This window comes from Zychaea mexicana, assembly GCF_025766255.1.
Source record: "Zychaea mexicana strain RSA 1403 chromosome Unknown BDB00scaffold_87, whole genome shotgun sequence".
Taxonomy (NCBI): domain Eukaryota; kingdom Fungi; phylum Mucoromycota; class Mucoromycetes; order Mucorales; family Lichtheimiaceae; genus Zychaea; species Zychaea mexicana.
The window spans coordinates 138,376-152,630 of NW_026516750.1; the positions used below are offsets into that span (position 1 = coordinate 138,376).

Genomic DNA, 14,255 nt, shown 5'->3' on the forward strand with positions numbered 1-14,255 from the left:
TTTTCACATCCTTTCTCTCTTTTGCGACCCCTACACTATCTACCATAACGGGCTTTTTTTCTTCTTGTCTTTCCCAAACCAAAATGCCAGCAAACGATAATGACGATAAAAATAAGTACGACACAGTTAAAGTTCCACTGGTAATACGCAATTGGATGAACTGCAATGAAAACATGTGCATCAAAGTATGCAAAAGGCCACACAATGAACGACCGGATGACAACAACAATACCAACAATACCGATCCACCGCCGCAGCCTTTAAAATGCGACATTGTTTGTCTGGTACGAGCAACAGAACCAACGCCAAGGCAGTGGAATCCTCTACGTAATTATGCCATTTCCGTGAAAAGCGCTGGTATGTTTAATAGTCTGAAAAAAAATCAACCGAGCGTAGTGCTAAGAAGCAAGTTTCGATATAGATTCACCGAGGCAAGTTTCTGTGTAATAATTACTGTTTCCTTAAATTCGCAAATACAAAAACTAAGCAACATCTGGGAAAACGAAAAAAAGGCCCGAGTCAGATTATCAAGTCGATCTCGGTGAACAGTTGGATCGTGTGAAAAGACAAGCAGGCCATGTTGCTCAAGTATCCTATGAGGCATCGAAAGGCTACATTGACTCATGGAAGGATGGAACACAGGCTTCATTTTTCCGACGAGTATATGAAATCGGCACAGACAAGGATCAGTTGCAGATGTTGCGTGATCACGCAAAGAAAACGATTGATATCTTTTGGAATGGAGGGGATGGAAGCAAGAAAAAGAAGGACAACGATAACAATAATGAAAAAGATGATAAAAATGACAAAGATAACAAAGATAACTAGCCTACTACTGCTACTGCTGCTGCTGCTGCTATTACTATTACTACTATTAGTATTGTCGTACTATGGGTATTTTTGGTCGTGTATGTGTATGTGTGTAAAGTCTTTTTATGATTGGGCAGCAATAGCACAAGAGGGTGTTGGTGTGGCTGGCTCGACCTTGCCGTCGGGATCTTCGACAAGTATGCTAGGGACTGAGGATGGTGGCGTCGTCGTCGTCGTAGTCGTCGTCGTTGAGGTGCCGGTAGATGATGTAGAGGATGAACGGTTTTTCTTTTGACGGAGCTCGCGCATACAATCTTGCCGCACGGCCTGAAACGCATTCAGGTACGTGACAAGCATGTGATCCTCAAGACAAGTCTTGGATATCAGCAGCTCTTCGGATATCATTGGTGAGCTCTTATGCAAGGTAAATGCGGTTGTTGTTGTTTCAGATGATGATAATGTGGATGATGACGATGTTGTTGTTGTTGTAGAGCCAGATCGTTTTCGAAGAGCTGGCTCAGAATGACTGGTCGGAAAGGCAGCGTTGGAAGACAAATGTTCGCTTTTGCGTCGTCGCTGGTGATCAAAGGATGAGGAGGAGAATCGAGGTTTTGTTGTGTCATTGCTGCTGTTCTTTGTTGCAGAAGAAGAAGAGTCTTGTGGTCGTCGACGAAACTGATATACTTGACCAGGAACATAGAGTAAAGGGTAACGTGGCTCGGTCGTGTTGAAGATTTCTTGTCGTCGTGCTTCAATGATATCAAAGCAAGCCTTACGCGCCTCTTTATCTGAGTTGAGCTTGCTACTGCCGCCCATGCCATCGACGGCAATCATAGCGTCCATAATGAGCTCCTTGGCGCAGCTGGCTGTACCGTACGAAAGTCGCGCGACCAAATCGTCGTGGCATACAAAGCTGTCAATATGGTCTGCGTATTTCTCGCTGAGGTTCATGGAAACGGACGCAACAGGAGCATAGCTGTAGCAATGTACTTGGAAATTTGGATTATCTGCCAGACGACGCAATTCAGGCAAGTGATCCAATACCATCATGGTCAACAAGGCGGCTGTTCCTGCGCCCAGGGAATGGCCAGTGATGATGAAGGATGAAATGGGCCGGGTTACGGATTTGCACTGTTCGTGAACATAATGGAAGATCTGTGGTATGATCCGTGTGAAAAACCACTGTGCAGATGCAAGCATCCCTGCATGTACTAGTCCCCCCTTCCAAGGGCGATACTCGCACACCAGATCCGTGATGCAGTCGTACAAGCTCCAGGTTCCCCGGATACCGAGAACAATGGCCTCATAGCCACGGTCAATGGACACAAAATAGCTGGGCTGGAACACAGCGCCCTTGCGCAGGCCGTATTCGTAGCCCAACAGGTCTTCAGTTGGGATCTTGAGATAGCGGACGATGGCCTCCTTGTTGTTACGCGTTTTCATGACATCTGGTGAAGTGGGAGAAGGTGAGACAAGGAGCGGATTTCTCTCACTCTCGTGTTTGTTTTGTTGATGAGGTGTCACAAACCTTTCAGATATTTTGCATAATCTCCAAGGTAGGACAAGCCGCGCCAGCCCTATTAATTTGGCTATACTTATTAGAACAGGCCCCGACAAATTACCTCTTTAACTTGAAACACCTACATAAGCAATGATCGCATGTCCTAAGAAATAATTCGCCTTATCGAGGAAACGAAGATCCGTTATCTTTTCAGCGGGTGGTGACCTGTACAAGTACATGATATCCTTTTTTTCGGTTGGCGTTACTTTTTCCTTTTTATCATGTTGGTGGGAGCATCACTAATACAACCAGACAGCTATACTAACCGGGGAATGTCGACATAGAAGTTTTGCAAGAATGAAAGACATGACAGCAGCTGCAATCCCGTGATTCTGAACCCCTGGCCCTAATATAACACGTACTTCTTGTGAGGAAAATAGACGGGATGTAAAACTGGATGGTAATTTGAAACACATACAAAGCCTGTAAAGATCTTTACTACTGCACGGACAAGGATGCGAGTCTGGGGACTGACAACAAAGCCGATCATGCGGTCCAGACTCGGGTGTGCCAAGGCAACTTCTTCAAACGACTCATTGATCCAGCGAAATGCGAAATTTTTATCACCGAAATTGTTGCTTTGTATACTCGATTCCGAGTTCTTTCTTCGCACAGTGCGGCTCCTGTTTTCCATGTCCGAACGCGAAAACCCAAACCCACCGTCGTCGTTACTAATGTGGGTCCTGCTGCTGCTGTTGCTAGGTTCCGTTTTCATCCGCCGCGTGCTTTCTGTTCTGCGGGCCAGTTTGTTCTGGAGCTGCTCGACAAAGACTCGATCCACGATCGATTGGCTGGCTACTGTTGGATTTGCTTTGGGTGTCGTCAGTGAAGGAGGTACTTGCGCAAGATCGTCAATGTATACAAGTTTCGGCTCGACTGCGTCATGGAATTCGTCTAGACGATGGTTGTTGCCGCTGTTGCTGCGAGGTCGACGGCGTTCTCTACTCGTAGTGTTGTCACCATTGTCATTATCAACATCGTCGTTGTTGTCGTCGCTGGTTTCGTCTCGAGTACTACTATGATCGGTGTTGTGTCCGCTACCCCTGCTGACGGTGGTATTGGTAGTCGTGACGCTGCTGAGAGTGACCTGGCTGTTAGCGCTGCCTTTGCTCTTGCCGCTATGAGAGGATGCGAGCGTGCTCCGATCCATGTAGCTGCTAACGAAACTGTGGGTATCAGAAGAATCTTTGTAGACGGGGGATAGCATTTCGTGCGAGAAAGCGTCGGGCGGCGTTTGATAGTCATAGCGGACGCGGACTTGGATAGAACCAATAAGTGGAGTCATGGAATGTTTGCGGTGGCTAGGATGCTGTTCCTGATACGGTGTCTGCTCCTGTGTCCGGAAGCGAGGCATGTGCGTCTTCAAAAACGTGTGTGGCAGTGGGATATGGGCCGGCAAATAGCGCCGGGTATGGTATTCGTACATGGGTAGAAAACTACATAGAAGGGGGGGGGAGCGGCAGATAATTGGATCAATGTATTGATGCATGAGCATGTATGTCCACATATTGTGTGATTAAACTGATCGTCTTACGTGAGAAAGACTTCTGGGCGTCCGTTGAGTGATGATATTCGTAGCTTGGCTTTTCCGATATGACGAGTCTTGGAGCGCCATCCTTTACGTTTATCAAACAAGTCCAGCTTGTTGTTTTGAACAGAAAAGTGTCAGAGCTTTGCATGATTGTTTTGGCTGGTAGCTTCTACATCTCACCTCAATCGTGTCAAAAAGCTGGTTATGGAAGGAGATGGTGAATAGGAACCCCTCGTTCCAGTTTCCGCTCGTCTGCTTCGAGCGTGTTGAGAAATATCGTTGTGGACCCATTCGAAGTCGTATGAACGGGCGTTTGACAGTGACATCGGATCGTACATTGAGCAAATCGATCTGATAGAGTAATAATAACACCATGTGCCCAATTAAATTTCACATTCATTTTCATAGTAGAGGGTTTATCTGAAACACACTACTGTTCTTTCTTTTGCTGCTTTACCTGCAGCTTTCCTGGAGGAAGCGTGTTGACCTGCAACACTTCACGACGGTCCCATTCTTGCCTCAATTCCGTTAGATCGGGTAATGACAGTCGTCGTGAAGGTAATGTGATTTTAGGATGGACATGCACCCCTGAGGTATCCGAATGGGATCGTTCGCAGCCTGCACGGGGTAGTGGCGGTTTCAGGTGTTGTTGTTGTTGTTGTTGTTGCTGTTGTTGCTTTTGTAAAACAGTGGCCGATCGTGTAGGCGCAAATGACTCAGGGAGGACCATGGTGGTGTAGTGTTGTCGTGGTCGTCGTTGTTGCCAAAGGCGGTTGCTTTCCTTTATGTTATTGTTGTCTTTCTTTCTTTCTCCAAGCGCCCGTTCAAATATCTATGAAGAGAAGGCCAGACCACAACCCCCCTCAAGTAGGCAGCTGATCAAACAAGTAAAGAGAGAGTGAGAGAGAGAGAGAGTAAAGAGAGGAGACGGGGTTTGGGAGAAAGAGGGAAACAAGAAAAAAGGCAAAAGAAGTTGCACCCTGATGGATCCCCTAAAAGGATATCCGCACGTGTCCCTTTGATTTGGATCGGCATCGCTCTCCGAGAGGGAGAGACAGACAAAGAGCCAAAGCGAGGGAGGGAAAGTTCAACCCAACGTGCGGATCAATGACGTTGTTTATGCGATCCAAAGTAGACATGCTTCTTCTATTATTACACGTGAAGAGATTCACTCATCCTCTCTACTATGCATCCATATTACTAATGGCCACTAAACATAGGCTTTCATTCTCTGCGGATATTCGGCACAACTTGACTATGATGATTCCAAGCCATGCATGGATTTCCTACAACCTTCTGTGAGGAGGACACAGTAGTAGTCGTCGTAGCCACTCTACTACAACTAGCTCTCGCTGCTGCTGTCAATTAGGATCGTTGACCTGTCTGTTTCCTGGTTTTAAAACAAAAGCCTATGTTTGTTGTGATCCAGACACTTGATAGACTAGGAGTGTTAGCCCCGGTTGAGGTCGAAAAAAGAGATTAGAGACGAGCGTAAACTGGAATTGATTGAATATATATCAACAGATCAGGCAAAGTGCCCTTTTTTTCTGCTCCATCGTTTCATATTACCAACAACGAGTATGTGACGGAGAGACAAAAAGCAAACACTCTTTACATATATGTAAAGGGGCTCCCTCGGTAAAGGAAATCGTGTGTTATTTGTATTTAAAAGATTAGCCCGGATGCTATTTTACAATACGCCTAGCGTACTATACAATAATAGCGACAGCAGTATGACATGTAGCAACAGTAGCAGTTGAGAGTGATTTCTACAGCTCAGATACTAGTCGTTAGTGAATGACAAAAGTCTAGTCGTTGTACGAGTCCTGTTACTGCTATAGCTAAAACCGGTAGCAAACTTGGGGCAATAATAACACAGACTGTTATGACCAAAGTCTCACGCAATTTGAGAACAAAAGAACAAGATGTGTAATGAAACAGTTGTATATCATGTGCCAACCCCTTTGCGGCGGACAAAGCTGTTGTTGTGACCGACTTCATACACTCTTTTTCTCTGGCCGTCTTGGTTTCGTTCCGCCGACGACCACCAAAACGTTTGATAACATCAACTTGATTCAAGGAAGCCAAGTGACACGAAAGTAGCAACAGCGCAAGCAGGTTGCATTATAGTTTCTCACGATCTATAGGCGTCTCGGATTCGCTATTTCGGCTAAGCCCAATGAACATGCTGCAAAAGTGGGATACCCTTGGCTATAAATAAAGTAATATGTTTGTTATTGCAGGATTGAATCTCGCTCCCAATTATATAGCTATTTAGCTATTCTCGTTCCGCTTAAAAAGAAGTTTGTATACATATCATCAACGGGAAGGATTTTAACAATACGCACCTAATCTGACGAGAACCTCCCTGCTGTTGCGACTTTCGTACATACCCAAAAGTTGTGGTGGTCATCTAAGCGAAAAGGGTGTATTACTTCATCACGGCCAAAAAGTTCAGCTCATTTATGCAAACCTTAATGAAAACATGCTGCCAAAGTCTAGTCATGCGGGCGTATACAAAAAACGTGTCCATTAGCACCAAATCGTGCATACTTTTAGTGCATGTAGTTATCCACGCTTGCACACTTTTCGTAGTAAGCGTTTATATGTGCGATATAGTAATGCAGGATGCACGTAATCTTGTGTTTGCTATTTTCTGTCAGCAGCGATATATTATTGTGGTGAATTAATATAGCTGGTGTCTGAATCGGTGAAGGTTCATCAATCATTTGTAATGCTGCTGATGGTTGACGTCAAAAAGCGTGCCATCTTGCAACTCATAGACAGACACATGAAAATAAAAACCCCACAAACCCAGCCTTGAGCCTTTCAAAACACTGTGCATTGCCCATTACACTCGAATAATAACTGTTTCGACTCGATCACGAATAGTATTTCATTTATTTACAACATGAGGATAGGACGGCGTACATTGCACGAGATATATATTATAATATTTACAAAATGTTGACGTTGCCCAAGTCCTTGCATGCCTGTTGGACACGCGCAATCATGGTCTTTTCGGACTCACGAACCCAGACTCTGTTGAGAACAAATTGAGAATGTTAGGCATACATAATTTTCACATAGATCATAATGACCAGCACAGAAAGAAAAAGAAGGTATAAAGAGATGTTACCTAGGATCGTAGACCTTCTTGTTAGGCTTGTTGGCGCCTTCGGGGTTACCGACCTGGGTCTGGAGGTAATCCTTCTTGGCTTCGTAGAAGTCACGGAGACCGATCCAGTAAGCCCACTGGGTATCAGTGTCAACGTTCATCTTGACAACGCCGTTGTTGACAGCAGTAGCAATTTCCTGCTCAGACGAGCCAGAGCCACCGTGGAAGACAAAGAAGACGGGCTTGGGGTTCTCGCTCTTGAGCTGTTCAGTGACATAAGCCTGGTGCTTCTCCAACAATTCGGGGTGAAGTTTGACGTTGCCAGGGGCATAGACACCGTGAACGTTACCGAAAGCAGCGGCAATGGAGAACAAGTCAGTGACCTCGCTGAAGGCCTTGTAGATGTCCCAGATATCTTCGGGTTGGGTGTAAAGGGAAGCGTTATCGACATCTTCGTTGTTGACACCGTCTTCCTCACCACCAGTGATACCAATCTCCATCTCCAACAAGCAGCCCATGGGTGCCATGCGCTTCAAGTACTTCAAGCAGATTTCAATGTTCTCCTCCTTGGGCTCTTCGGAAAGATCCAACATGTGCGACGAGAAGAGAGGCTCGCCGTTGGCCTTGAAGTATTCTTCATCGGCGGCAACCATGCCGTCGAACCAAGGAATGAGCTTCTTGGCACAGTGGTCAGAGTGGATGATGACGGGAATGCCATAGGCCTTGGCAACAGTGCGGACGTACTAAATATACAATGTTTTTTAGGGATCAGGGTTAGAAAACAACAAAGGTTGAGCTTATTCTTGAAATAAACTATTATTTTCATACCTGAGCACCAGCAACGGCACCAATGATGGAAGCTTCCTGGTTCTTGTTGCTCAAGCCCTTGCCAGCAATGAAAGCAGAGCCACCGTTGGAGAACTGGATGATGATGGGCGACTTGAGGTCACGAGCGGCTTCAAGAGCAGCATTGATGGTGCTAATGATAAACAAATAAAAGTCAGACAAAATTCCGGCGCGCGCGCGTGTGTATGTGTGTGCATGTCATATGCCGTGTTGGTGAAGGGGATTTTGATAGAGGGGGCGGGCAAGAAGAGTTTTTTTTCCAAAACGATCAAACAATCAACGGAGTGTTCGGTATTTTTCCCGTTAATCTCCCGCGTTTTCCCTTTTTTCCATTCCATGCTTGTTCCTTCTTTGCATATATCACAACCTTGTGCTGCTAATGCACAAAAACATGCTTCTTACCTGGTCGAAGTGCAGTTGATGGCGGGAATAGCGAACTTGTGCTCGCGGGCTAGGTATATGCAGGTGGATTAGTTTCGAGCACATCTTACAGATACAGAAGTTGAGGTGTATTGCAACCCGTACCGTATTCAAAAAGCTTGCGAAGGTTATCGCCAGTAACGACACCAGCAGGAACAACGTCGAGGAGACCCATGATTTTATAGAAGAAAAAAGTACGTGGAAGAGAAAGTAAAGGGAAAAAAAAGAAGAAAGGAAAAAAGAAAGGATCCCATGGTGGCCGGTCCTTTTATATTAGATAATGTGGCGGTGGTGCATGGTACCCAAACAAACAACAACAGCAGCAACAACAACAACCAGGACTGACTGTCGCGTTGTGAAATTCAATGATATTGCATCATTCCCCCACTGTCACTTGAGATGCCGAAAGGCCCACTCCGATTTCTAAAGATCAAATAGATGGGGGTAGGCACGGCACTGATGGTTGAGCGATAAACCCTCTCTCTCTCTCTCTGAGTATAAGGATTGGTCCCATCGTACCCATATCACTATACTTTATCAACACTGTTGTCTGCTGGTTTTTATTTTCTACTGATCTCTCGGTGATACGTTGATATGCGATATCCGGAACACCTGGAGCTTATTTCTGGATATTGTGTCACTTTGGCCTTCTTCCTGCGTTTTTCCGTTGCCACGTTTGTTGTTGTTGTTGTTGTTGTTGTCATGGAGATCATCTTTTTGTCTCTCTATGGTTACTATGTCCTAATTTTTTTATAGCTAGGCAATAACACTTGAATTATGCTGATAATATGATAACAAGTTTATTATTTAGATTCAACATCTCCATTATAGATACAGATTTAACTATCCTTTAAGATGCGAAACTTTGGACTGGGTCCATCGTGAAGGCTTTAGAGTAGGATTTGCTGGTGACATGAAGAAGAGTGGATCCTGAATTCCCATTTTTGGACAAGGTATAAGATCCCTCGCCGGTTTTTGGCTGGGAAGTGCGGGCAGAGGTGAAAATTTAAATCACGCAATTTTTTAAACAAACCGTGAAGAGTTGAGGATAAAACAATCAACCACTACCCACAACGCATGCTGTGCTTCCGGAAACATTGTCTAGATGGGCTACAAAAGACAGTTGTGTACTCGTTAATATGCTTCGGAACAAACAATCGAAGGTTCTCTAGCGAATATTCTTTAGCAAACAATTGATTCATCAATCTTCGGCGAGGCATATTTTTTTTCGTGATAAATCATTACACCGAAAATCTTGGAAATCTGCAGGCCAATCTATTGATATTATTTATACTCCATGCAACGTATCTCTTTCTGGATTGCCAAAGGTCAAATTCAGTGACACTGCCGAACAGGAACGACAAGTGGTCATTTTCAAACTCATACTGGTTGTCATACAAAGTGCGTAGAGCACATACAGTAATAGCCAGACACGAACGAGGCTCCCTTTCTCTTTTTTACTCTCCTACTTCCAATGTATAAATGGATGGCCCAGTGGCTCATCAATTTCAGAGCCCAGACTACCAGTATAACATCAACAGTCCACCATGGCGAAAACTTCTATGGGTAAAACAAAACTATCCAGACAACTATGTCGACAGTACCTTTCTCGACGAGCTGCAGAAGAACGGTATAGATGACCACGTATTTTTATTTTATGCAAACCAGAAAGTGGAGAAGGAGAGAAATCGCGAATGATGAAAGAAAGCTGAATTTGCTGTTGTCATTATAGTTAATGTTCATACGTACGATTATTGGAAAATGGTGTATGAGTCAGGCGTTATTACACAACACATTAGCAGTGTGGTGATTTTTGTTGCCATATTCATCTATCTGCAAGTGGGCACGTTGGCAGTTACCCATTTAATCTGGACGGGTTCGTTATTGACTGGTGTTGGTTATGTGTTTTGCGATCTGGTCATGACGCGTCGACACCATGCTATTGAACGTAAGAACCCTTTCGTTACCTCAAAAATAGTGTTTATTTGTTTTACACACGTTTTATTAGAGTGTTATACTAACTACGCATCATACTAAAAGGAAAACGCGTTGTTAAGAGCGCCATATTCTTCTTTTCAACGCTCTTGGGACTATCACCGATTCTTAAAACATTGACGAGTCAAACAAGTGACGACACAATCTGGGCATTGACTGTATGCTGTTTTCTTGCCAATGTTCTTTTCCATGACTATGTCTCTCAAAGCAGAGCACGCGTAAAGTAAGTGGGTTGCGACACAAAAAAGAGAAATACTCAAACAAAAGATAGAGCAGTGGTGGCAGCAGTCAAGCTTTTGGAAAATGTTCTTAAATGCTATATCTTCTTTTAGGATACCAGGCTCATTATCGACGAATGCAGCAATTTTTGGCTCTACTCTGCTTGCATCTCGTTTTGATACCAATTTGGATGTATTTGGACTTTTATCCTTTGCTGTTGAGTGGTTTGCTTTATTTCCTATCCTTCGACGTTACCTACAGGTACAAGGAAAAATTGCGGGGTCCGCGGATAAAACGATTCGAAACCCTATAATGGCATTGGAGCCAGATGTTTGGGTGGATTGATCGGAGGAGAATGATGAGCAAAAGGAGGGGGAAATGACTTTCTTCTTACTAACCGCACGAATACATTTATGAATGTTGTTAATGTAGGAATTAAGTCCTAAAGTACAAGTAACTCTTACCATCTTAATGCTGCTCGTATCAGTTGCCATGTTTCTTCGAATATCAAGAGCGATTGTATTCCTTTACATGCTAGGCTTCTGTTTCATCACGTTTATTTGTCCTTACTGGCTTATATTTATACAAAAGTACAAAAAGTAAGTTCAGTCGGTCGCTTGATCGGTGACGGATTGGGGGCTAGGGAAGAGAGAGAGAGAGAGGCCCGTGCTTTTTCTTGTCTTTTTAGCATTTGAAACCGACGAAAATAGGTTTTTAAACTTACAAAAACTTTATTATATATTTAGTGAGATCCACGGTCCATGGGATGAAGCAAGACCTCGCCTTCAAAAGTCCAAAAGGAATTTCTTTAAAAAACGACCTGCATAAGCTGCAAGCGTAGTCAATATGTGTCTTTTTCTCGTTTTCTTTAATAATGATAGTTAATAGTAGTTAATACTGGTAATAATAGTAATGAACAATAAAACACGCTAGTTAAAAAAAAAGGTGCAACAAAAATGTCAGAAATGGATGGATGAATAAAGTTTGGCTCGATGGTATCTTGAGTGAAGAGCGAGAGAGAGAGGAGTAATGTAGAGAGGAAGAAGAAGAAAAAGACATATTGAGAATGGTGTAGCGTTTATAGCACCTCTTTTCTCCCTATTTTATGGGCTTCTGGGGTTGTGGATTGGGTTTTGGGAAAACATACTGTGAAGAAGGACAACGGATGATACAGGCTTTTTGTGAGTTATTCTTTTTGCGCGGGTATAATAATATGCACAATGCAATTGAAATAGTGTAGAGGAAGAATTGAAAGGTGGATAGACAGAGATCATAAAGAAATCACAATACAAAAAAGCAAAAAAGAGACATAATTGGGTTGGTGTAGATGTTTAACAAAAAATAGGTGGGTAGGTGCGCGTGGATACTGGAAGTAGAAGAAGGCTCGTAATACATGATACAAAGTTATTTGATCACAATGGAAAAGAACGGTTGGAAGAGGCAGCTGTTGTTGTCGTCGGCGTCGTCATTGTCGTCGCAGGGGTGAATTTTTCCGGCTTATTATAAACATGACACTAAACTCTATCTTTTAGCTCATTATACATTTACACAAAAAGAGAAAGGGCCTTAAATCTCCATGCATAGAGTATGTATCTTTACCTTGTGTGCATGCTTGTACCATAGCAGGCTGTTCTTTTGTCGCTTGCCATTGCAAATGGGTACAAAATATCCACATTGATGACAAAGACCTTCAATCACACCTTCGTTGCTTAGTCGTTGCTCCAATGGCTCGTAAAAGCGCTTTCCAGAAACAGACGAGATACCATGGTAAAACTGCTTGTGGTACCAATAAGCGCTGTTCTTGAGCTGCAGCCATCGGCCACAGGTATCACAATATCCTTCCTTGAGATGGCCAGAGAAACGGACCCATTTCGGGTTGTACTCGTCTTGTTTGTACCTAGGCTTTTGTAACCGCGGTAACGCTTCGGGGTCTTCTTCCACCAACTGCCAGTCGACTGCTGGGGCAAAAGTATCAATGTTCCACAGCTGTTGTTGCTGTAACTGTTGTTGTTCAAATACGGCGCTCATGGATTTGATGCGTTTACGTTCAGTTGGTCTGATGCTATTACTGTCGTTGAAGCGCAATGTTGAGGACGACGAGTTACTGCTTCTACTACTGCTACTGCTGCTGCTGATACCAGTATTAGAACCAGAACTTAGAGTAGGGCCACTAGCGCGCATTCCCAGGAAGGGCATAAGTGGCTCACTGAGACTGGGCGCAACCACGAGACTCTTGTTGTTGTTTGGCGAAGCATCAGGGTACATATCTTCGGGACGCGCGGTAACACGGCTGCAGCCAGAAGAAAGCATGTCGATACAGTCTTGAAGGGTATCATCAAACGTGGTCGTTGGTGCGCTATGTGCCGATGCTGGTGCGCTGTCGTGTTGCTGTTGCGTAGCAGTAACATTAGCACCAGTAAACCATGGCTCAATATCTTGCATCAAGTCTAATGTTGTAATATCATAAGTGGTACGTATTAGTTTACCCGCTGCTGCCCTTACTTTTTTATCTCTTTATTTGTGTATGCTAAGTGAATGCATATGAAAAAAATTTCACACTGCACTTGCCTTGCTTTAAAAAAGGCTGCTGTTGCTGTTGCTGTATTGCCGTTAATGGAGCTGTGGTCATGTTGCTTGCTAAGTAGACATAGTTACTGCTAACTATTGGTATTGCTGCTGTAGTAGTAGTAGCTGTGGCGTCTACTATATCTGCTGCTTGCTGCTGCTGCTGCTGCGTTGCTGCCGCTGCAAGACCGTCGTATCCAAAAATAGGCTGCACCGTGCGCGTGCATATCGAGCCCAATGCTTGTTGCTGTTGCGCGGTATATATATTCAAAGGATCAGGTGTTACTGTAGTGTTCCATTGCTCCAACTGTTGTTGTTGTTGTTGCTGCTGCTGCTGCTGCTGCTGATGGTGTTGTTGTTGTTGGGGCAAGTCTTCTACCAGTACGGGTATATTGGTAAACGGGTAGTAATAGACCTTACTACTGGTGGAGGTATTGGGGAAATGTGTAGTATCAGCAGTTGTAAAGGTAGCCATCATCAAATGTGTATGTGGTGTACTGTCAGGTAAAAAAAATGAGCAAGAAAAAAAGAAAAAGAAGAAAAAGAGAAATGGGATTACAAAATATGAAGCCTTGTAGATCGTTATATATAAGAGAACAACCTCCGCTCGAGTTGATCAACGGATATAGCGCGTAGGTCACGCGGAGATACCTAATAACCGATGATGATGCGTGCGCGGGCCAGGAGAGGGAGCGAAACGATGTGTGTAGAATGGGAGGAGAGAAGTGTGTTTGTTGTATGATGTATACCTTTAGGTTCTGCTGCTGTCAAACAAGTATTAGTTCCCGGGGGGGGGGAGAGGAGAGCAGGCGTGATGCGTGGTTTCGTGTTAATCTATAGTAAGAGTAATACGGAAGATGGGGGAGGAGAGAACGGATAGAGCGACAACAACGACGTTCGTGCCATCTTCTATAAAAAAAACCACCCCGTGGTCTTTCATAAAGTTTCGGGATTGATTCGTGTTTAGTCAAATATCACGCATGGTTGGACCAAGTAAAGGAAGCGTGTGGGGGACAGAACCGGGAAGAGCGACGCATAGCAAACACAGTGGAAAGAATCAAAGGGGAAAGGTGGGAGCGCATGCACTACCATGCTGCAGTAGTAACAGCATCATCCATCCATTCGTCCGTTCGTCCGCCCAAAAGAATAACGTTCGCGCCCTTCTGATGACAATGGACCCTGAAAGGCGA

The 14,255-nt window shown here is 44.2% G+C and overlaps 6 protein-coding genes across 6 annotated transcripts; 3 read left to right on the plus strand and 3 right to left on the minus strand.

The window, feature by feature from the left end:
* The first annotated feature begins 28 nt into the window (after positions 1-28).
* Positions 29-897, plus strand: BDB00DRAFT_843150 (uncharacterized protein). The gene is made up of 3 exons (XM_053124932.1): positions 29-357; positions 422-431; positions 513-897. The coding sequence occupies exons 1-3, from the start codon at positions 84-86 to the stop codon at positions 826-828; spliced, it is 600 nt and encodes a 199-aa protein (XP_052975750.1). The 5' UTR covers positions 29-83; the 3' UTR covers positions 829-897.
* Positions 769-4,568, minus strand: BDB00DRAFT_843153 (uncharacterized protein). The gene is made up of 8 exons (XM_053124933.1): positions 4,360-4,568; positions 4,083-4,253; positions 3,906-4,012; positions 2,790-3,807; positions 2,638-2,717; positions 2,455-2,536; positions 2,339-2,387; positions 769-2,258 (listed from the first exon to the last, which is right to left on the minus strand). The coding sequence occupies exons 2-8, from the start codon at positions 4,191-4,193 to the stop codon at positions 934-936; spliced, it is 2,772 nt and encodes a 923-aa protein (XP_052975751.1). The 5' UTR covers positions 4,194-4,253; positions 4,360-4,568; the 3' UTR covers positions 769-933.
* A 2,205-nt stretch (positions 4,569-6,773) lies between these two features.
* Positions 6,774-8,595, minus strand: BDB00DRAFT_843161 (fructose-bisphosphate aldolase). The gene is made up of 5 exons (XM_053124934.1): positions 8,392-8,595; positions 8,269-8,317; positions 7,849-7,999; positions 7,042-7,763; positions 6,774-6,944 (listed from the first exon to the last, which is right to left on the minus strand). Exons 1-5 carry the CDS (start codon positions 8,459-8,461, stop codon positions 6,860-6,862), a joined length of 1,077 nt encoding a protein of 358 aa, XP_052975752.1. The 5' UTR covers positions 8,462-8,595; the 3' UTR covers positions 6,774-6,859.
* Positions 8,596-8,771: 176 nt separating this feature from the next.
* On the plus strand, positions 8,772-9,062 carry BDB00DRAFT_843163 (uncharacterized protein). The gene has a single exon (XM_053124935.1). The coding sequence runs from the start codon at positions 8,881-8,883 to the stop codon at positions 9,040-9,042; it is 162 nt and encodes a 53-aa protein (XP_052975753.1). The 5' UTR covers positions 8,772-8,880; the 3' UTR covers positions 9,043-9,062.
* Positions 9,063-9,768: 706 nt separating this feature from the next.
* Positions 9,769-11,328, plus strand: BDB00DRAFT_770583 (phosphatidylinositol N-acetylglucosaminyltransferase subunit C; the record flags this gene model as incomplete). The annotated part of the gene is made up of 6 exons (XM_053119894.1): positions 9,769-9,916; positions 10,019-10,234; positions 10,327-10,504; positions 10,614-10,761; positions 10,933-11,099; positions 11,247-11,328. 6 exons carry the CDS (start codon positions 9,769-9,771, stop codon positions 11,326-11,328), a joined length of 939 nt encoding a protein of 312 aa, XP_052975754.1.
* Positions 11,329-11,767: 439 nt separating this feature from the next.
* BDB00DRAFT_614891 (uncharacterized protein) lies at positions 11,768-13,200 on the minus strand. The gene is made up of 3 exons (XM_053118034.1): positions 13,069-13,200; positions 12,100-12,888; positions 11,768-12,014 (listed from the first exon to the last, which is right to left on the minus strand). Exons 2-3 carry the CDS (start codon positions 12,808-12,810, stop codon positions 11,913-11,915), a joined length of 813 nt encoding a protein of 270 aa, XP_052975755.1. The 5' UTR covers positions 12,811-12,888; positions 13,069-13,200; the 3' UTR covers positions 11,768-11,912.
* Between the last annotated feature and the right edge of the window lie 1,055 nt (positions 13,201-14,255).